This window comes from Pyxicephalus adspersus, chromosome 3 (genome assembly GCF_032062135.1).
Source record: "Pyxicephalus adspersus chromosome 3, UCB_Pads_2.0, whole genome shotgun sequence".
Classification (NCBI taxonomy): domain Eukaryota; kingdom Metazoa; phylum Chordata; class Amphibia; order Anura; family Pyxicephalidae; genus Pyxicephalus; species Pyxicephalus adspersus.
The window spans coordinates 1,882,464-1,905,422 of record NC_092860.1 but is presented as its reverse complement, the minus strand read 5'-3'; the positions used below and the strand labels follow the sequence as shown (position 1 = coordinate 1,905,422).

The 22,959-nt window shown below is 39.2% G+C and overlaps 1 protein-coding gene across 4 annotated transcripts in view; it reads left to right on the top strand.

Moving 5' to 3' along the window:
* The window catches only part of MMD (monocyte to macrophage differentiation associated), a 41,748-nt gene that overhangs the window by 12,107 nt on the left and 6,682 nt on the right, over positions 1–22,959 (top strand). For all 4 annotated transcript variants that reach the window (XM_072403309.1, XM_072403312.1, XM_072403310.1 and 1 more), the window contains 2 exons: positions 7,304–7,385; positions 22,336–22,496. In XM_072403309.1, coding sequence (XP_072259410.1) covers positions 7,304–7,385; positions 22,336–22,496 — 243 coding nt within the window. The remainder of the gene's footprint in view (positions 1–7,303; positions 7,386–22,335; positions 22,497–22,959) is intronic.

The window sequence follows — 22,959 nt, the reverse complement described above, 5'->3', positions numbered from 1 at the left end:
GAAATCAGAGTAAGCAATTTCGATGTAGGAGCGAAGCCTATACAACTGTGCAGAACTAATTGGAAGCCTGGAGGGCAGACTTAACATATATACAGTTTAACAGAGTATTTAGCTAATGGTTGTGTTTTAAACCTAGTATCAACAGAACGCTGTGGCGTCCTACAACCAGGTGTGTACATAGCTTGTGGATTCAGCATTTGCATACCACACACTTCCTTCCTTTCTATGGTACACTAGACAGAAACCTGAATTTAGAACAGATCTATTCATGGAAAAATGACAAACGTCTGTCTAAACTGCTTTGTGTTTAATTACTATTGTTATATTCCATTTTATTTTTGTCTGCCAACCACCTAAAGTTTTAAACTGTTTTGAGAGTGGGAGTGCTTGCACTGGGTGGTATAACCCATAGAGACAAAACGAAGGGGTGCGGGCTGTCATGATTCATTGGCTCTCATTGCATTCGGTACATTTAGGGACCGCCATTAGTCAACTTTGGTTTAACACAACCAGAGGCTTCCAACTGTTTTGTTTGAAAATGGTTATTAAAAAAGTAAAACTTGCAAAATGTGTATATATAATCCGTTTTAATTGCTAGAATATTTTTATTTAGGACTTCCATTTAGGAATTTCCATTTTTACCTGCTAAGTGGGCAAAAAATGAGCATCATTATGGTTCTGAGATCCTTCATGTTCTTTGCTTTTCCTGTCTCTTAAAGAGATTATTTGCCAATCTAGAACAGGAAAGGATTTCTGTAAATCCCACCCATGTATACATCTTTCACGGTGCTTCTTGTTACCTCTTTTTATACTCCAGCCAGTATTCTCCCCAGCCCCTGGGTGCACCACCAAAAACAACCAGGTGGTTACTGAAGAATTTAGTCACAATACCAGGGCTGCCACCCACCCTTGGCTTAAAAAAAGTTCTGGGTTAAACACTGGTCAAAGTCATCAGAAAATACCCGATTTTAGATGATGTTAAAGTTTCAATGGGGTGATGGTGTAATTGGCCAGATCAGACTTTGAGGAAACCTTAAAATAATAGCAGGTCTCGGAGGTCCCCTGTTAAAGCAATTTATTAGGGTCAGTGAGAAAAAAAAATCTCAAATTGGAGGCCAGTGAAAATAATGCCCCTTGACAGTGGTGGTTGGAATGCCACTTATTTAGACAACTAGAAAGATTGTCATGCAGTTGGCCTCAGAACAATGCAGGCATCATTAAATTGGAGGTCATTCAGCTAGAAATCGAGGAACCCTCAGCAGTCCCTGGAGTAACTCTGGTCGGGAATGGCTTGGCTAGATCATGAGTCATGAGTGCGTGGGCCCACAAATTGTTACATGCTGCCCCATACCTGGAGGAGTAATATAGTTGAGGTGGGTGACAATGAGGTGTGTCAATGAGTAATATAGTTGAGGTGGGTGTTTTGGGGAATAGGCTTCAAAGCTACAGTGCTCAACCCAGAAATTTTTTTAAGCCGAGTGGGAAGAAATTGTAGGCGGGTGGCAGGCCCTGTATTGTGACCAAACTCTTTAGTAACCACCCAAAAACAGCTGGGTGGGTGCTGAAAAGTGCCGGGTGGTGTGCGCCCAGCTAAAAGGCCCTGGAGAGAACCCTGAGCTATATTTAACTTTGCCATAATTGGGCAAACCTTTTGGACGTCACAAACCACTAAATTGACAGACTCCGCACCGTGCATGCGCTGGGAGCCGTGTGTCACTCAAAGGGGAAGAATCTTCTCCCAGAGTGACGTCATGGTGCCAGAACCTGTCCACTCTCCATTGCAGGTCTGAGCCCGGGATAGGAGAGTGGGTGGGTTGTGTCCAGAGACCCAACCCGCCCCATGCCCTGAGCCTGCCATGCATATGGGAGACATGGTCTGCGGCTTTGGCAGGTGCGCCCCCAAGCGGGGTCTGGCCAGAGCGACAGCCACCGCTGTTTTAAAGGAAATATCTCCATGCACTAGGGTTTTGTACACACAATGGGCATGTTTTGGTTTTCAGTAATACACCTTAGATGAAAAACCAAGCTTGTTACAGGAAAAAGGTAGTAGTGCCTACTGCACTATCTCTGTTCTGCTCAGCCATTGGCTACAAAGATTGTTTGGTCAAGGCAAACGACCCCCCCGCCAAAGCAGCAATTGCTACAAATTCATAAAGTGTAAGCCAATTACATTCTAATACTCCACTTGTTTTTGGGCACTGGGAGATGGAAATAAAAGTGTTAAAGCAAAACTCTTGCCATTCCACCCACAGGCAAGCACTACGATCATGAAAGTTCAGGTATTTCCCAGTACCTAGACACAAGTTAATTTGTCAAACACTTGAATTGTTTGAGAAACCAGACATTTCATTACAGTAAAATAAGACTTAATTCCCTGGTCACTGTCTGGGTCCTCCCTATTGACCTCATATATTGTAGCCCACAAGGTAGTAAGAAGGAGGAACAGACCTCACAACAGCTAGGGTGCATTACAGATAAACATATAGTCCTATAGCCCATGCTCGTATATGCATGCAATAGCCAAAGGTTTACTTTAAAATCTATTGCCAGAAAACATTTTAGACCAAGGCTACGTACGTCTGATAATCGCCTCAGGACTGATATCAGATGAGAATCTGGCGTGTGTGAAACACTCGACATCATGGATCTGTCCTGGCGGAGCCATGAAAGATCATAATGAAAGTGAAGGGGAGAGAACACAGTGGGGTGCCGCTCCATCATTCTGCCCTTCCCCTCTCCATAGAGCATAACGGCACTGTATGTACAGCGCTGGTTTATGCATCTTTCAGACTTTTGTCGTTGGAAAGGATTGTGAAAGATCCTTTCCGACGACAAATATTGCACGTGTTTTCATAGCTTAACAGCATTGTTCTGATTGCAGAATGTGGGATACTTAGGGTTCCCAGGATCTCACTGGAAGCACCATGATGTCACCCTCTCCGCCCCAAAATTTTAAAGCTTGGTAGAAAGAAGCTGTAGGTGGTTGACAAATACAACTGGGTGGTTACTGAAAAGTGCCAAGTGGTGCACCCAGCTAAAATGAGCTGGGGAGAACAATGCCCTCTGATCCGGAATCTTGGGTAGAAATATTTTATGCATCCCCTCTTCCCCCACGGCCATGGTGTGTAATCTTGAGAAGCCTAATGTATTATTTGGACAATGCCCTTCTGTCTGCCCGTGACAATGGCCGCGTGTACTCTATATCCAGTTATGACAATCCTCATTTGAATTTCTCTTGGAAAGCACATTGTCCAAGGGCTTAGGACACAATTTGCATTCACATTATTTGAATGCTGACGGTGATATTGGTAAACAATGGCCTCTTCTATGCTCACAGTTTTCACCTTTAGAAAAAGACAGGCAGGTCATTTTGGCACGAAGATACAAATTTAAAGCTGGCTCCACAAATTTGAAGTATTTAGAAATTCATATATGACCGTGAAAAGGTTATTTGATGTAGACAAGGCCAGGCATTTTTAACGTTGGTCTTTGTGCAGATATCAGAAACCAAGTTCAGTACTTTGAGTTTGAGAAAAAGTTGTGACTCTTTATTTCATATTGGGGTTGTGGACACTTATATACTGATAAAAGGTTTTTCCATTCTAAACCATCTGCAATACAAGATGAAGAGTACCTGTGTGGCTACACCAAAAAATAATAAAGTAGGTAAAGAAACCATAACATATATTACTATAATGTTAGCTTTTATGCCATGAGTTCTCCTTTATAAAAAGGTTATTCCAAGGTTTCATTCAGACAAAGGAAGTGTCAAGAAGTCTGAACCTTCTGCGCTGTCTTTTTAACTAACCTATGGTACCCCAGAAATCCTATTTTATACTCCCACCCCATTGCAAATACTTATTCTTAATTTGCATGCTTACTATTTTATAAATCCCCTTGCTCCCAGTTTGCGCCGCCTAAATGTATAGTGACCAGACCTCATTACTTCATTGTTATCAGATGGAGGAAGAAAGGGAAAAAGTCCTTCGCCTTAATATAAGCTCCTGAGAGCATAGCATAATTAAAGCTTATGTTCACTTTTTTTTGCTATTGATAAAGAAAAGAGAATGATAGCTCCTATTTATGTCTCATGACGTGTTCTTGAACAACTTTTGAGTTTGTTCTCAAGCAATAGAACTTTACTTTTATATTGGTTTGTAATTCCTTGCTGTTAAAACTTGTTTAGCTGGAAATCTTCAACACTGAATGAAACCTCCATTACGTCACTGTTACTGAAATGATTACAACTGTTGTCCTGTTCTAAAGGAAACGGAGTGTCTTGTTTATAAGACAATACAAAGGTTTCCAGAAAACCGTACCTGGACATGTGCATTCATGTCTCTAATAACCCTGCCTATGTTGTGTGGGACAAAGTAATCTTTAACATATTGTGAAGGCTGACATTCAGTGTACTTGCGTGTTTATGAATGTTTATACATGGACTGTGCAGTTTTTCCAATACTGTTTTCTACTAGGGTGGAAGAGAACAATTATCTAAAATATCTCTGTATGCTGTGGTATTAACAGTACAGTTCAGTGGAAATGCCTAAAAACCTTGACATTTGTTGGGGTGTCCAACTTGTAGTTTAGCTGTGGTTCAAAAATGTTTGCACGTTGATTGTGTGTACATAACACTCCCACATGTTTCCCTGTCCACAGCCAAAAAGCATGGAACTGGACAATGGAGCGATGGATGAAGTTTGCCTGGTGTGTTGCCTGGCAAAATCATGCTTTCTTTTGGATTCGGGTTTTCCAACCTCAGTCCTTTAGGACTAGGATCTGCACATTTTGTTTTTCTGTTACATAAGGCAGTACATTTAATTGGACTGGGTACGTTATGGTAAAATCCCAGCCTATACATGTTCCTTGAAGACTGGAGTTGGATAGCTATGTTTTGGATGATGTGGATAGTTGGGCTGTTTTTGTTTCGGAGCTTTTTGGAAAAATGAAAAAGAAACTACCAGCCAAACAAATCCAATTTTCGTTGGGTAGGCTGATAAAATACAGGCCTGGTGGTAACCCAATCAACCAGGAGAAAACCTGGCGGAATAATGTGCTATGGAAAGAGGGCAGACTGGTAGGGAGGTGGACTTAACAGGGAACTTGCATAAAAATTCACTTAGCTTTACTCTCTATCAGTGTGCGCCCAGGGAATCCAGTGCAGTTTTGGCTTCCATGTTCTTTCCGTGTCTTGAAGTTTATTCCCATGCCTTGATCACATCACCTGATTTTGCACCACGCAGGCATGAGATTGGGTAACGTGTCTTATTCCAAATCAAGGAGAGACAATCTCTCTCTGCGCATGCGTGAGATCTAAGCTCCTGATGATGGTCTGGTCAGGCATACGCAGGAGGAGAAGCATGTGGCTTCCTGCGATATGCAACGTATGTATCCCAAAAGTCTGCGGGTTTTCCCTTTAGTTTTTAATTCCACGTGGAGTTTGTAAAAAAATCAAAATGTGATATATTTCTTCTTTTTTCTTCTGTTTCTACACACTAACATATAGCGCTGATGTTATGCTCTCATGATGCCTGTAAAGAGCTGGATCCTAAATTTATCTGCTTGTTTGTCACTCGCTGTAGAGAAACGATTTGGAGCCCCAGAAGTGGGCATATAAGGAGAAGCAGCTTTGTTGAGGAACATTGATGTATTTACAGTAAGCGCTTCTGGCTTTCATTAGCTACGAGCACCAGACGGATTTTCCCAGAGAGGTAGAGAGATTGTAAATACCTCGGCCCGGTCTGTTGTTTGCTTGGGCTTTGGCAAGAATCTGATTGAAAAGAGAACTCCGGTTAATGAATTTTACCTTCTATATTTAGAACAGCGTCGCCTTGGTTCTTTAGCAATCGGACAATTGAGATTTTATTTTGTTACCTGCCCTAAGGTAAGCACAACGATTTATAGTTTCTATGGCAACACGAAGCAAAGATGCTTTTATAGGTAAAAAACATCCCTCCGAGACACCGGGGCTCATGTAGAGAGTGTCTGGATGAAGAACAATTATTGTTACCTACGGCTATGATTTATATGTTCCCTTTTATGGTTCCACTGAGGGGGAACTTTTTTGGTTGCTATGGGAGAGAAGTGCGATTCCTCCTTGTACAAGGGTTATGGTCGCCCTGCATTTTGTATATTTGGACATTACCCTCAACCATAGATATTGGTTTTTGTTTTAAAGAGCAAAGGGTGAAAATTGATTAAAACCTGCTAGTGGGCAGGGTCATTTTCCTAATAATTTTGATATCTGTTTAAATGATATCTATAAATTATTAGCTTAACAGTTCTTGAGGTGACTGCTTTAGATGTGTTCCGTTTGTTTCCTTATTTTATATCCCTTTGCAAACCAAGTCCAGTACGTTCTGTGCTGTTCCGGCTTCTTCTTTTCAGCGCAGATGTGATAACGCAGCCATCTTTTTTTTTTTTCTACTTCTTCCGGCTTCGTACGTCACTTGATATCACACTGTTCAGGCGCTAGATCCTGGTGAAGTGTCTTCCTGAAAATGTAAAAAAAAAAGTCCCGATCTCTCTGGGCATTTCAGGAAAGCCCCGTGACGCATGCCCGATCTCAGGCCTGGGCAGAAGGAGCAGCCCACAGCCTCCCGTGATGCAATGTTCTCCCCAGCCCCTTTTAGTTGGGTGCACCACCTGGCAATTTTCAGTAACCACCCGGCGGTTTTTGAATGGTTACTAATAAGTTGGGTTACAATACAGGGGCTGCCACCCAAGTACAGCTTCTTCCCACCCAATAATTTCTGGGTGGAATACTGTAGCGTATGTATCCTAGGAGGCTACGGGGTTTCCCCTTCAGTTTTTACCACTGGGGCGTTAGACGGTAGAGATCCTCCCCAAAAAAGTTTAAAAAAACACAGTAAAATATATAAAAGATTTAGCCACCCAATGATAAAAATTTGGTGATGAATCGGCTGTAATGCCCGATAATCTGTGCTAAACATAACATTTATATTATAAAACCAGCCAAAGACATTATATGTGTTTCAGACGGTGGAGTTGAGACTCCCCAGAGAATAAACTCTATCCCTAAGGAAATCTAGTCTAATGCATTCTTATACAACAATATTTGTGGGAGCAATTAGTGAATGCACAGAAATATCAGATTAAAAAATACAGCCTGTAACTGCTTTAAAAATACTTTTATTTTTTGTTTGTTTACTGGAATTTCCTTTTTATTTGTGGCATGTTATATTTTTATTCTGTAAAAAAAAAAGAGAGAGATGAATAATTGAAACACCGTATACCCTCCTGAAACTGTCCACCTCAATGTGTGTGAATTTCCTCTTTACAGGTTTATGAACCACAGAGCCCCGGCCAACAGCCGCTACAAACCAACGTGCTACGAACATGCTGCCAACTGCTACACACATGCAGTAAGTAAACTCCTGAAGCTCGCTCAATGTTTACAGTGTACCGTAGCTTTTACTTAATACTATCACTATCAAGGAGAAATTGTAAAATATGTATTCTTTTTTATACTTTTTCCGAAGACGTTTTGATTTACTAAAAGAATATAGCTTGTTCTCTTAGAAATGATTCCCCTGCAAGGGATATTTCACTCATTTGATGAAATAATGCTGACTTCAAAAATCCAAGCATGCAAGGAAAAATGTTTGTTTGTGATTTTCTATTTTTTCCAAAGTGAATTTTCACCCCATTCACCAAGCTAAGTTTATTAATTCCTCCAAAGAGATGATTCTCCTTGGTAAGTGAACAGCCTGAATCACTTTAGTAAACTAACCTCAATGGGCCTGATTTATGAAAGCTTTCTAAGGCTGGAGAGGATACACTTTCATCAGTGAAGCTGGGTGATCCAGCAAACCTGGAATAGATCTGGTCCTGGATTGAAAACATTTACTAACAAATGACTTTTAAGAAATCCATTGCAGCTTTGCTGGATCACCGAGCTTCACTGATGAAAGTGTATCCTCTCCAGCCTTGGAGAGCAATATTAAATCAGGTCTAATGTGTCTGTTGCCTAAATAATGCTGAAATCAAAAGTTTTGTAAAGTGTAATATACAGTGGTACCTTGGTATAGGTCCTTAATCCATTCCAGATCCTTGGATTTATACCAAACAGGACTTATACCAAACAAATTTTTTCCATAGGAAATAAAGGTAAAATGATTAATCCGGTCCCATAAAAAAAAAATCCTATTGTTATTGGCATATTATACATTGATGGGGCTGTGTGAAATAATTTAAACACTGCTTAATACTAAAATACATAAATACAAAAGCAATTAGATGAAATTAATGAAAATTTAGCCTTACTTTTCCTTGCTGAGAGGAGTTGAGTGCCGACTAGGATGGTGCTGAGAAGGGAGGAAATGTTAGGTAATTCACAGAGAGTTATAGCGCGGGTTGTTCACTGAATGGCAGCAAGTATTGATGCTCATGGCCAGTAGTGGCTTTGTCTCGTGGGAGGTAACTAAGGGTAGCGCGGGGTGTTATGACTCATTTTGGCCCATACAAGTTCTAGCGCAAAGGTTGTATACCAAGCAAAATTTTTTGTGTCCAAACAGGACTTATACCAAGTTGGACTTATTCCAAAGCAGACTTATACTGAGGTACCACTGTATATATTTTTTAAAGACTGCCGCTCTGTAATTCTCATTTCTGTCTATCAGTAAGATTACTTTTTTTGACATTGTGCAGAGTGATTGGCCAGTTTCAGCAGAATTAAGCTACGTACACACGTCAGATTTTTATCGCCCGATAATCGGCATCGGCCAATTATCGGGCGAAAATCTGCCGTGTGTACAGTCGGTGTCGTCCATCGTCCGGACGACCGACCTGCCGGATCCACGGATGATGGACGACAGCCGATCCTAATGAAAGGGAAGGGGAGAGCGCGCAGCAGGGTGCCGCTCCGTCGCTCTCCCCCTCCCCTCTCCATAGAGCATGAACGGTGCTGTATGTACAACACCGTTCATGCATCGTGCACTCCCTTGTCGTTGGAAAGGATCGTGAAAGATCCTTTCCAACGACAAAAATTGGAAGTGTGTACGCAGCTTTACACTGTTGAAATGTGGCAATAGCCATGTTAATAGAGCGGTGATTGACAGATAGTGTTCACCACTTTGTTTCCAAACATCATTGATTTTCCACTAATAAACACCCCGATTCCCCCTTCTATATGTCATGGTAAACGATTAGGAACTGCTGCAACTTATGGCTGGAGATTCTCTATTCCATTCAATGAAATAGAGCTTTGAAGTTAAAAGTATTTTGGGATGCCGATCAAGCATTTGCAATGGCCATCAAAGCTCAATCTGATTGCCGTTTAAAATAAAAATTTTAAAAGCAGCAGTCAGATTTTTGTTATCAGACTGTAATCAGATCACCATTTCTTTATAAATCAGAGAGCCAGTACCCGGAAGCTGTTCCAACAACCATAATAGCATTGTACCGTAAAAAGTTTTTAAAAATGCTATAGAAAAAAAAAAACTGTAGTAAATACTGTAACTTGAGTGTCTTTTATTAGCTTTGATATCATGTGCTTTCTCTTAATTTCTCATAAAGCTTTACTTAAACCTTCCTGCAGTAGACTTTTGGCTCTGTGCCATTGATTTTCTCATGTACTTGTGTGTTAAAGGGAAAACCTGTTCCTTAGCAAATGTAAGGTTCTTTTGTATAAAGCCAAGCTATGAATTACCCAAACAGTAACACGCAAATACAATTAGGGAAAGAATGAAAATTATAAATTATTCACAAATTTAATTGAACTATCTATAGTGTGGGTTTTAGCGTAGTCAGTCGCAGCCAGGAGGCTTTGAAAAATATTTAAACATTGGACTGCAGCAGCTTTTTACGCGGTTCTCGGCTGTAAAACCTTCATTTCTTGCTGCGAGTATGGTGATGGAGGCAGCGAAGGGACAGTGATCTGAAATGGGCTCACAGTGGTTTCCCACAGTCTAAAGGGAGATTAGGTCTAATTTCTGCAGATTTATTACCTGAACTATGATCATTTTGCTGCTTCATTTTCCATGGTGCCTTTGGAAAGATTTTTCTCTTATTTCTGTATTACCTGAAATCTCTACCCAGCAAACACACAAAACCTAGCATATTTAAACCTGTATCTTATCAGTCAATAACATAATAGAGATTATTTGCTGGAGTTGGGAAATATTTTTCTTTTTTGTTAAAACTGCTGATCGGGGGATCTACAATTGCAAGTCATGTGACCAAATTCCAAGGCAAATTCCTCTCTCTTTGTTGGATGAGGAAGATCAGCCAATCCAGTCTTTTATTCGGCTAGATCATATAGCTAAGCTTCTTAGTCTTTGATCACGACAAGCCACAGTCAGGATCCTGCAGAAACAGTTTCTGCAGGAGAGGTAAGAATTTTTGGAATACTGTATTTTATCATTTTCACAGAGGTAGATAAGGCAATGAGTGAGGCTGTTTTTACAATATGGCCACTGTAAGACAAAAAAAGAAAATGCAATCAACCATTTTTTTTCTTTGTTTTGTTTATTGCTTTTCGTTTTGGCTTCAGTGTTGTGAAATAACTCCTAAATGTGGTCACACCACAAAGAGAGAACATTAGCAATTGCTAAGAGCATTTGAAGTCCTTGGCGTTATTGCTAAAAGGCTCCTTCTGTCAAGCTAAGTACAGTAAATAATTAAACAAGAGTTACATGCATCATTTCATTCATTTTGTGAAGGCTCCCCCATCATAATGATGGTGTCACACATCCGGGTAAGACTTGTAAATGTCGATAATTAGATGATCTAATTCCCTAGAATAATTGCTCCATATAAAAATATTGCAGATCATGAGACTTGAGCTTCTTCGATGTGTACTGTTACAAACATACACCCATAAGGGACTATAAATATTATGGAATGGTACCCCCCTCCTCTCTCTCCAGGGCGTCTAGCATTGTGATAACTCCCATGGTGGTACACTGGTATCGGCCATGTGTGCCAACAATGGTGTACAAGGTACAATGTAATAATGATTTTTCATACACTGTACTTCAAATGTAATGCCAAAATCATTGTGTCATTGAGATAGAATGCAGGAAAATTTATTTAAGTAGAGGAATCTTGATGAACATTTTTAATGTTTTCTCATTCTTCACAAAATGTAATTGATCTAAATGTTTCCGTAGTCATATATACAATCTCCTATTCTAGTGACACCAGGTGTCTTCAGCCTCTAATAGTCATCTGTATTGAAATATACACTTTCCTTGGACATCCTTTACCTTGACTTATGGCACACAGACATCATAATATGATTTTATTAAGCTTATGCGTTGACACACCATTTTATTTCCATTTAGAGCTGCAATAATTTTTCACCAAAATCCTGCAACCCCATGTCATAACACTGCCCATACAAGCTTGGGTGGTTTTGTTATGGCCAGGCAATGTATGAATAATATACCCCAGAGACTGAAGCACAGTGCACCTTATGGCAGACACTTGGCCATGGCGTGCAAAACTGGCAGGCAGGCATTACAAAACTGTGTGAAGATCTAACGAAACTATACAAACGGACTGCAACCTGTATGAGCATATAAAGTTTATGTATTGCTTATTTGCTTTGCCTGTGCTTGTTGTATGGTGCATTAAGATTCTTCCTTATTGGTACAATGCAATAATAAAACTGACTCACTTGGTGTACTTGTAGATCAGGATTAGCTCACATGCGACATACCGGTACTTGGTTATCATATCCTTTCCATATTGTGTGAATCATTCACTTATGGCTTTCTTAAATGTATCATAGCATGGTAAAGAATTATCTGTCTCTGATCCCTAAAGTCAGACATCTGAAGACACTGCAATACCAGAACTAGCCTCCCCTTCCCAATTGTTTACCTGCTCAGTCAATGACACCACCTGGTGTACTAACACTTAACAGTAAAGCTTGTGGATGAGGTAGGTTCCAGAATATTTGTTGCCACTTTAAGGCCATTTCAGTGAACTGCAAGGTTTTGCCCTGGGCTCAGCCGCAGTCCAAACCTCTCCCATTTACCTGTGTTTGCTGGCAGTGTCGTTTGCCACTTCTAGCCACACAGCAGCAGTTGAGTCACGAGAGCCGCCAGCTGCACTGTTTGACACTGTGGCCCTGATTTATAAGGGCTCTTCAAGGCTGGAGAGGATACACTTTCACTGGTGAAGCTGGGTGATCCAGCAAACCTGGAATGCATCTGGTCCAGGATTGGAAGCTTTTGCTAACAAATAGCAAATGGCTTTTAAAAAATCCATTCCAGGTTTGCTGGATCACCTAGCTTCACTGATGAAAGTGTATCCTCTCAGCCTTGGAAACCTTTAATAAATCCGACACTGGTTATCTGAAAGGGCCCCAAAGGAACTTGAGAAACCAAGAGAATTATGGAGGCAACCACCTCCTCCTGAACACTTTAGTTACCTAAAAGTATCTGATTTCAGTACTTTAAGTCGCTGATGCAGCACAAGAATGCAACAGTTGAAACCCGAGCTTCATTCTTCCATTTGCCCGCAGACCAACCTGTCCAGCAAAAGTGGATGGAACAAAATATAACTTTACCTTGAGCAGCTTCAGCTACAATTGTTTGTTGTTTTTAAGATAAAGTGTAGTTGATTTGTCCTTTTTGTTATGTTATATGCTTAGGAGAAAATACTCAAAGCATATGTTTATTACTGTAGCTACCAGGTTCCAGCTAGACAAACCTTGTCTGCAAGCAGACAGTTACTGCTTTGATGTCTTTTCAGCTACCACCCCCTCCGGTATTCTAAGAATTCTGTTTTGTGTAGTAAATATTTATTTGTAAAACAAATATTTTAAATGGGTAGTATCTATTTAAACTTTTAAGAGAAACAGAATTCACTTAAAACCAATATATTTTTATTAAACTATTGGAGTAAAACTTCGCCATTGTGAATATTCCTGTAAGTATTCTAGTTTGTCCGAAGACCTGGAAGGTTTTATCTGGCTTTGGATGAAAAAAAAAGTTATTTATATACTGAATGTTTTCATCACCCCTTAACTGTTCCTATCCCGAGCAGCAAGAACGTTCATTCATTCAGCGGACAAGTGCATTCCATTAGGATAGCAAAGGGTTAAGAAGGGCCGAGCTGCTTTCAGCTATCCGGTCTGCACACAGTCTCTATAAATGCAGCCTTAAGCTGATTACAGGTAGTCCCCGGGTTACATACAAGATAGGGACTGTAGGTTTGTTCTTAAGTTGAATTTGTATGTAAGTCAGACAGGTACATTATTTATTAAATAGGACAATTAAATAGAACAATTTATTAATAGGCAATTAGGACAGATGTTTGTCTCAACATATTATTAGGCAGCATGATGTCAGTTACCGTAAAAAAATCCTCACTGTGAGTTAATCACAAACAAAGCAAAAAAAATCTTTATGGAGCCTAGACATTCATTAACTTCTGGAGCAAGCCGTGCTTTGATATGCAAAAGAAAACAACTGCAGAGTTTGTCTTGGTCATTAAAGAGTTACAAGAGTTTGCAGAAGAACTCAGTCCCAGCTGTGTTTAACAAAAGATTTCTTCTGCAAGTCATGCAAACCGCCACCATCAAGCCTCCATCCTGCACAGCAGAGAGCAGGGAAGCCCTATTTGTATCTAGGAGTCATCCGTATGTCGGATGTCCTTAATGTCCTTAAACAATATATTATGATTGTACAATCACTTTTGGGCTATGTACCTATGTCAGATGCCCAATACGAATGGTCTAGCTCAGGGGTGTCAAACTCTGGCCCGAGGGCCAAATCTGGCCCACAAAAGGATTTTTTTTTGGCCCCCAATAGAATTCTAAATATGAACTGCAGCTGGCCCGCCGCTGCATTGAAATAGCGCCGCTACTACAATTTCCGGCATCCTATCCTATTTCTGCCTATGCGTGGCCCCGCATTGGACTGTTTTATAGACTCAGGGAATGGTATTAGCGGTGCTATTTCTCCATTATAGGCTTGTTCCAGATTGAATGTAAAGCAAAACCTCTTTGTGTCCATATGAAAAGGTTTTATATCTAATGAGAGGGAAAAACTTCCTCAATTTTTTATTAAATATTCAAGTTTGGCCCGCAACTTTGTCTTTTTAATTTTTGCCCCCTGTGTATTTGAGTTTGACACCCCTGGTCTAGCTCCTCATTAACGCTACATTGATTCATGATAAAAGGCTTTTATAGCAATTCTTTTAGGTTGTTGTTTTAAATACCTGATTTTGTGGCTATGCACAGTTTTGAGGCTTTCCATGGCATCCATTAACTTGGCACAGCCTCATCTTTAAAGTTTTACAAAAAAAGGGATTATATTGTGGATGTGTACACCTGAATCAATAAATCGATTTCATTTAAATACCTTATTGCTAAAAATGTGGGTTTAATAAACAATAGTGCTAATATTCAGTGACTTATAGTCCTTTTTTTTTTTACTTACTTTTCAGTAAACACCTGGGTGTTTTTGGGTGCTTTCAGAACAGTTAAATCACAATACAGGAACTGCCTATTATTTCTACCCATCTGGCCTAAAAATAATTATGGGTTGGACATTGATATAGTGAAAATAAACTGCCACATATTTTTAGGTCATTTTGTTTACCCATCATTGTTTTAAGTACTCCCCAAACCTAAAAATGAATGGGGGGAAAAACATTTTCTGTATATATGTTAATGTAAAAATCTGCCTTTAAATTTTCCTTTTTGTATACAGCTGATGATGAAAATACTCCCGATCCCTCTTCATCCTAACTATTGCCAACAGATGAAAGATCAGCTGTTATCTGATTTGACAGCAGGAGGTTCAGGAAGGGGACATGTGGCATAGACAGAGACCGTCTACTGGAGATTAATACAGTCAGACTTATTGGTGCTCTGAGCACAAATGCGCTTTCTAGGCCGTTGCTTTGTCCTGAATTTGCAAATACCAAGTTTACTTTAATGAGCTACTCTAGGTATAATGGTAATCTAGGTTTAATGGTAGTTGAGAAAAAAAGGTGTTTGTTGCAGTATGCACTTTATACCGTGGTGTACAATATTGTGCAGGAGTTGGATGGCCAAGTTTGCTAAAGCCAAGGCTTTAGCGTGTAGGGAGCTCATATTTGTCTCATTGCTGAAGCAGAAGAATTTGCTACAGATCTGCTTTAGTTTGCCAAATTTTACATATGCAAAGAGTAGGTTATTTAAATGAAAAAATATTCTAATATGCAGATCTGGCATGTTCTGTAATCTGGAGCTTAAAGTGAATCTGTGGCCTGGACATTCAAGAATTTAAACATTCCTAATGGGTAATGAGCCTTTAAATTAACACATTTAGCCGCTGGTACAGCGGAGCAAGTCAGCCCAGTCGACAGCTAAAAATCTGAAGTCATTCTCTCAGAATTTCAGCACATTTCCCCAGCTAAAAATCTGAAGTCATTCTCTCAGAATTTCAGCACATTTCCCCCTACATTTCCTAGCAATGACTTGGGGGCCTTCCAGCCTTCTAACTCATATTGCATTCCCTATGGTGAAATATGCCTAATTCTCAATTATTGAATACCATGAAGACAAAGCACAAAACAAATATTTTTTGGCACTTTTTAGGCATAAATACAATAAACATTTTGAAAACCATTTATTTATAACAATTTAAATCCATAAGATTCATGATAATGTATTTCACACAATAGATACATCTCCAAATGGTTTCTAATTTGTACTACTGTTCTACGCATTTTGTGGAACACTGTCCGCTGCCTTAGGAACATAGAGACTTATTGTAAACAAATTTACTGTTAAATATCAATAATTCATTTTTTACAATTGAACAAAACACATTTTCCAAAAAATCTAATAAACCGAAAATTTTCACAAATAAAGAAGTCCCCAGTCTGTGTTTGTGTAGATTTATGGAGCAGTCTTTACATATTTTGGTATGGAAGGCAAGCTATCCTGAAGTCATCAGGGTCTCTTTATTGGTTTTACAGAGAACTTCTCTTTCAGGGTAATCTGTATTGGCTAACATCAAGACACTCAATACCAATGACAGTTGATTAGGATCTATAATTCCATTTATTTCCTTTAAACCACCTTTGTTTTAAAGTGAACATACATTAAATACCCTCAAATGACATAAAAGGTTGCCTTCCAATTACTTCTAACACAATGAACATCTGCTCTGGGAAGGGGAGCAGAGAACAAAGTTGCAAAGAAAATGACTTAAACAATGTTAGTGTGTTGGCTGTAAACTTTGAGAATAAATTCCTTCATAATACTTGCATCTACATTGTAGGTGGCAGCTTGTTTTAAAGCTTAATTGCTGATTTTTATGATCAGCAATATATGATATAATTGAATGTCTAATGCCTGGCCACAGTTACTTTTATTGGCCTCAATGACCTATAGTATAGCACAATCACCGTTCTCTACCATAGATTTAGCTGTAGATCTACATATTAGTGTACCCCAGGATTTGAGGCTGTAGACGAGATCTAGTTGAAGTGCAAACTAAATGTGGATGTTCCAGTTTAGTAAGATTACTACAGTATAAGCAACTATAATTTAAATTGAATCAATCTTGGGCTACAATTTTGCTGGATTGTAAGCAGAGTGTAGTGTTTGCGGAAGCCTAGGTGTTGGGCTTCCTGTTGAGCTCTGTGCATTCTACTTGGATCCTAGCCTCTAGGCTTAACACAGTGAGATTTAGGCTATATCACACAATCCACCAGTAAATGGAACATGAAGGCTGGATTTACATATTCTGTGTCTTGCGCTGTGTTAACATATGTATCCTGCCAATTCAAACATGTATGTGAAGAAAGCCTAACCCATGGGGTTTCACTCTTGCACTTCAGCATTATTGTTGTCTTAGGCACATTGTAGGTCAAGTTAGTATCACTTCAGGATCACTTTATCCAACTTTTCTTTTCTTGTTATTGGAATCTCAAGTCCTCTGTCCACAGGTTGTTAAAGAAATGGGCGTTATCATCCCAAACACTCCGTAGTAGTGGTACTGCCCATCAATCCACACTTTCATGCCTTTTATTACACAACAGGAAGATACATATTTTCCTAATTTCTTACTGCCTGGAAACCAAATAACATTTCTTTAATAATGGTTAGTAATCCACTCGTTCCGTGCAGGTGGATTGCAGAACCCAGTGACTCATACAAACAAAAGCTCTAATTTGTTTAGTGGAATGTATATGGCTAATGAATAATGGGTCTGAGTAATGGCACTTTGACTTTTGGATGAAAACATGAGCTTGTCATGCACAGAGCGACATGCTGGTTTGGATCCAGGAGACTAGAGCAGAGCGCCCTTCAGTGGCTGCTAATGCCGCCCCGACCAACTGAATATGAAATTGGATTACTGTAATCTGGTATATTGTAGCTTCTAATATTCATAAAGTGTAACGTAATAAAAGGAAGAGGAACACTTGGATAGCTGTAGGGACCTGGGGACTTCTGTTTCTAAAAGCATCCAGTTATGGTATCTTTAAAAAAGTATTGGGAAAGAATCCATTAAGAATTTCGGGAGACCTCTGCACATGTTAGGTCGTTGCCTGAGACAAGCCCGACCATATATATCGGGTGAGAATCAATACATAGCCTTACAGTTTTGTTTTTGGGTTTAGATTGAATTTTATTGTTGTGTAAAGTTGTACTCCGGGCAGTTAGAAAGAAGACGACGACTCGCCTTTCTTTTCTCTATCACCAAGGCCTTCACCTACGAATGGATTTATTAAAGCTCTCCAAGGATGGAGAGGATACAGTTTCAGCTGTGAAGCTGGGTGATCCAGCAAACCTGGACTGGATTTCTTAAGCGTTATTTGCTATTAGCAAATTTTATCAGTCCTGGACCAGATCTATTCCAGGTTTGCTGTGGCACTCAGCTTCCCTGATGAAAGTGTAGCCAGCCTTGGAAATAGGCTGTAAGTGAAGATGTTCGTGATGGAGCAAAAAAAGATTTTAGTTTCGCTTTAAAACAAAACAAAATAATATATAAAGGTACATTTTTTCAAATGCAACATGTGTAATTTCCTAAATTTGACCTAATATCTGGCAGTACAGCAGGTAAAGAAAGGGGCAGCATTAGAAGCCTATGAAATGAGCTTTAGTGCTGAGAGGAAGCATTCCGACAGGAGCAGTGCCCACGTAGGGGTTCTCTGCTGCTCCCCTTTCACTGTCCAATTTCCGGGCCGGGAGGTGACATTTCTTTATTTTTAACTGTAGTAGAGAAAAGTAATGCTGCACAGTATGACAGTGATGTGTGAATCTCAGGACAGAAATACAAATCATTGTGTATTTTAGGTGAAAAAGTTTCCATATGTGTTTTAAATTAGTTATTGATTTTTAGCTTTACTCATCTTCTTAATGTCTTAATATAATTGACTCAAATTATAAGGAACACAGGATCAGCTAAACCAAGCAAGTAGCATATTATTAACAATTACAGGTTTGCCTCTGTCTTTTTTTTTTTCTTTACAGCGCAACCTCTTCCTTTTATAACGCAGTCTAATGTTCTCCTAACACGACCTTTTGGCAATATTGGCAGTTATTGCACATTTATCTCTTTCCTGATGTCCCCTTTGATTATCTCCTGATGGTTCAGAGTCCACAGCAGTGAATCCTGGGCCTCCTCTAAGCAAATGTTTTCTTCCAAATGTTCCAAGAATCCAGATTAGCCAACACGTGGCAAAGCGTTGTTTGTGCTGAGATCTAGAGGGGAAAGCTTGTACATAAATATTAGGATTTTGCTGCTGTGATGGAAAACCTCATGTTTGCTTTGGATGCTCTCATGGAAATCTCCATTGTATATACACAGTAGCTTGAAGTTAAAGCAGTCTTTTCCCCTGGCAATAAGGTGTATTATTTACACTGGGCATCCTCCTTAAATGTATTTTTAATGCATTGTGATCACTCTATAACTGTGCTCCAATGCCTTACTATGGCTGCTGGGCCTGATTATTGTATTTTGGGACCAATGGTAATTTCTGCAGTGTTCTAACCAGAATTTTTATTCAGCTGGATGGGAAGAAGCTGTAGATGGTCAAAAAGTGGGTGGGACAAAACATGACAAATTTAGTTTGTCCCAGTTATTAGGAATCCAGTAACCCCTATAATTCTGTCAGCTTTCTACTGCCCTCCCTATACTTTGTTCCAACTTTCTAATGCTCACCCTCTGTCCCATTTTTACATCGTCTTTGTATTGTGACCCAAACCTAGTGAAAAGTTCTGGGTGGTGCGCCCAACTAAAAGAGGCCGGTGGAAACACTGTTCTGTTCTATCCTTTTGTAGCCAAAGATATCACCATCTTAGTTTCTTTTTGGGCCAAGTTGCTATAGTGTGCACATTTGATAACTTGTGACCCGGGTATTTAAGGGGTTTGAACACTGGAAGCTGTGACCATTTCCACCTTGTCTGCAGCATACATTGGATATGTGCTAGTAGTCAGAAGGTTAAAGAATATAAGTTTAGGAACCCTAGTTCCCACAGCACTCCAAGGGATGGCATAAAGCAAAGAGAACAGCAGTGGACCAGTAATCAGTAAAGTATTGGTTCTTTTTTCAGGCTTTATATTTTCTGCAAGTATCAAAAAAAAACCTGTTTCCTGTATGCTTTCAAAATTCAGTGTCGTTGCAACTTTTTCTATGTACACTGCACTGAAATATTATACAGTGTAATCAGCCTTCTATATTTAAATTAGAGAACCTTCCTCATTATATATTGTGGAAAGGCGGAGAGAGAAGTGTTTAATAGTTTAAGTTAGGAGCGCAGGCTACAGTGACCACACTGGGAATTTTATAAAACCAATACCGCGAGTGTTGTCACCTAGGATGGAAGTGTTGCTTGCAGCAATACCATATAGGGGGGAGGGAGCCTGAAAAAAATGCAGCCACTTTACCTAAGTACTGGCAAGCTGTAATATATAATTTTTTGTTTTTTGACTTAGATAAGTCTAAAGTATGAAACTAACTTTTTTTGTTTTGGATACACTAGGAAAATGTTATTTTCCATTGTGCTCAGGAGATTTTTCTCCACTTGCATGCCCTGGAGACAAAACAGATTAGAAGTAAGGGTAATTACAACTATTGACAGTTGTCACAGGCACTAGTTACCTCTTTGGATGATTAAATATTACATAAAGGTTTTCAGACTATTCAGTGCTATTCAACCCTCTCTTCTTGTTCTCGTGACAACTGAGACATTTTAATTTTCCATTTCTTGTAATTCTCCCGGGTGGGGACACAGACCACAGAACAAAATGACAGTAAGTCTAACTCTATACTATATCTAAATCAAAAAAAATGTTTTTTTTCTTTTAACTGTCAGTGATATGTAGAAGCTATAAAGTTTTATTTACAGACAACGATTGTTTTATTGCTGAAATTCTGTGTCAGTTTTGCCAGTTTATATGCAAACATTTCTGCACAGAATAAAATTACCATAATGCTAGGAAGTAGGTTAGCTAATTGCTTAGAGCTGAATTTCTCTCTTCAAATCATAAAATTCTTGGAATAGTTTTGTAAAGTGTTGTGCAACTTGCATAGAAAATATTTATCAAGCTTAATAGGGACCGGCAGTTCTGGTGTATGTAATACATGTTTAAAAAGGGAGCCATGTGTTTTACCTGCTGTCTCTAGTCCAATCCTCCATTTCATTGTCTCATTGTCGCTGGGAGGGGATATATCAGTGGTTGCACACCTGTCAAGAGTAACCTGGATTATCTCTAAACTCAAAAAAAAAATGTAAAATATTGCAGCTTATGTGGTTTTAGGCGTGACGACTGCATTAGATTTCTTTTTGCAGACTCTGTAGTTATTGAGAGATTTGGGTAGGTCTGGTATCACTGGATACATAAAACCACAGAAAGAACAGGAACTGACTGCATTTCTAGCAGGATAAACATTTTTGTACTTACCAAACAGATCTAAGAAAATTACAACTGTGGTATAACAAACAGAACAAAATGGGGCAAATAAATGAATAATATTGTTAGGATTTGAATACATTTTACCAAATGCCACATCACTTTTACTCCCTGACACCCCTATATAATTACAAGGCTTTTCTGTGATTGTCACACCCGTTAGCATGCTAAACATCAGGGCCCTTTACTTGTTTTTGCTCTGGGTGTAATCGCAGTTGAGTGACAAAAAGACAAGGAACTGCCTAATTCAGGCATTAACCTAAAAGTCATACAACAATTTCTACTATACTTCATAAATAGCACACCGAGAACACAAGGTTTGGTTTCAGAGAGCATTTACAGAAAGTATTTTTCTCCTATTTATGGCATGTCAGAAAATAAAGATTAGAAGAACTCTGAATTATCAAACAGGAGCAGAATACCTGTAAAGTAATCAAAATCATTCACTTTAAACTACAATTAAACCCCAAGCTGATATAAAAACACCATTTTATTTAGTTTTGCATTCATTAATGGGACTCTTTCCTTTGCCCATTAAGGGCAAAACACAAGGGTCTGTTCTTCCAGGAGATAAAAATATGTTCCATGACATTCTTTCCTTATCCACCCTACTGACACATTGATGGGTATAAAGGAGAATTACCATTAGTGTTGGGGCCCTTCCATTTCCTTATTCCTTGCCTAGGGAAGGATGATGTGTCCACTGTCCCCATGCAGCCTTTTGGGAGACCTATGATGAGGCAAAATTTTAAAATACAGCATTATGTCGCTCCTGCTGCATTAAAAATAATAGCTCTGTGCCAGATCTTTGTGCCAAATCTTTGTGCAAACTCAGGAGGCCAGAAGAGAATGTCAGTATGTTGGCATGGGATGGAACTTGCTTTTGAGAAGCAGGTAATAAGAATACAACACTGAATTCACTTAGCTCTTAAGTGCTTTGATTCAGGAGAAAACTTTGACACACTGATACCTTGTTTTTGATTAGAAGGTGCAAGGTTTTTTTTTAATTTGCCTTTTTCCCAGTAAAACTCACCTTTGCTTCTCATTTGCCCCTCCTATGGCACGTTGGGGTATGAGTGAGCGTGTGATTAACTCCATATGGAAATATTTTGGCCTTATAAATGGCACCGCACTGTCACATAGGGGGAATTCTTTTAGCAGGGTGTAAAATGGGGATTTTGTTAAAATCACAACCCCTGGCACGTACAGCAAGGTCCAGGAGCAATGTTGCTGGGGAATCTTGATCACAAGGCCAAATAATGAATCTTCTGGCAAGGAAAAAGTATGCTCGGGTTTAAACTGACTTAGGTGTATAAAATTAATTCTTGTAACTAGTTTAACAATGATAGGTTCTCTTTAAAATATTTGGTACAAGCATACAAGGTTAACATATATATAGATATATATAATAAATATTTGTATATATTTTCTTTCCTTTTTCTTTTAGTTCCTCATTGTTCCTTCTATAATTGGAAGTGCTCTTCTACATCGCATGTCAGATGACCGATGGGAAAAAATAACCGCTTGGATTTATGGCATGGGTCTGTGTGCCCTTTTTATAGTGTCCACTGTGTTTCACATAGTCACCTGGAAGAAGAGTCACCTCCGGTATGTACCTTATGGGGAAAAAAATGGGGCAAGGATTGGGGAATCTGCAGTGGAACAGTTCTTTCATCCAAACCAGGAAAATGTTGACTCTAAAGGTTTTAAAAAAAGAACAGCCAGTGGTAAATTCTTAAACTATTCCAGCTCAGAAAATTATTAGTGAACCTATTGGCGGGGATTTCTCCTTACTTACTGTTTTGTTAAACATACAGTAAGTAAGGAGGAAAAGTGGTTATACACACCCTTGAAAGTTCATTTTGGGCATAGATTGGCAGGGTTCAAACTTTATTTGTTCATTCCCACTACTTAGAAAAAGAGAAAACTTCACTTAGAAAGTTAAAAGAAACATAACTGTTTGACCTAATGCCAGCAGGCTTTAGTCCTGAAAATACATTTCTCCTTCATTATAGGTCAAATATACCAGAAATACCAGAATATGCAAGACAATATCAAGGAATTGAGGGGA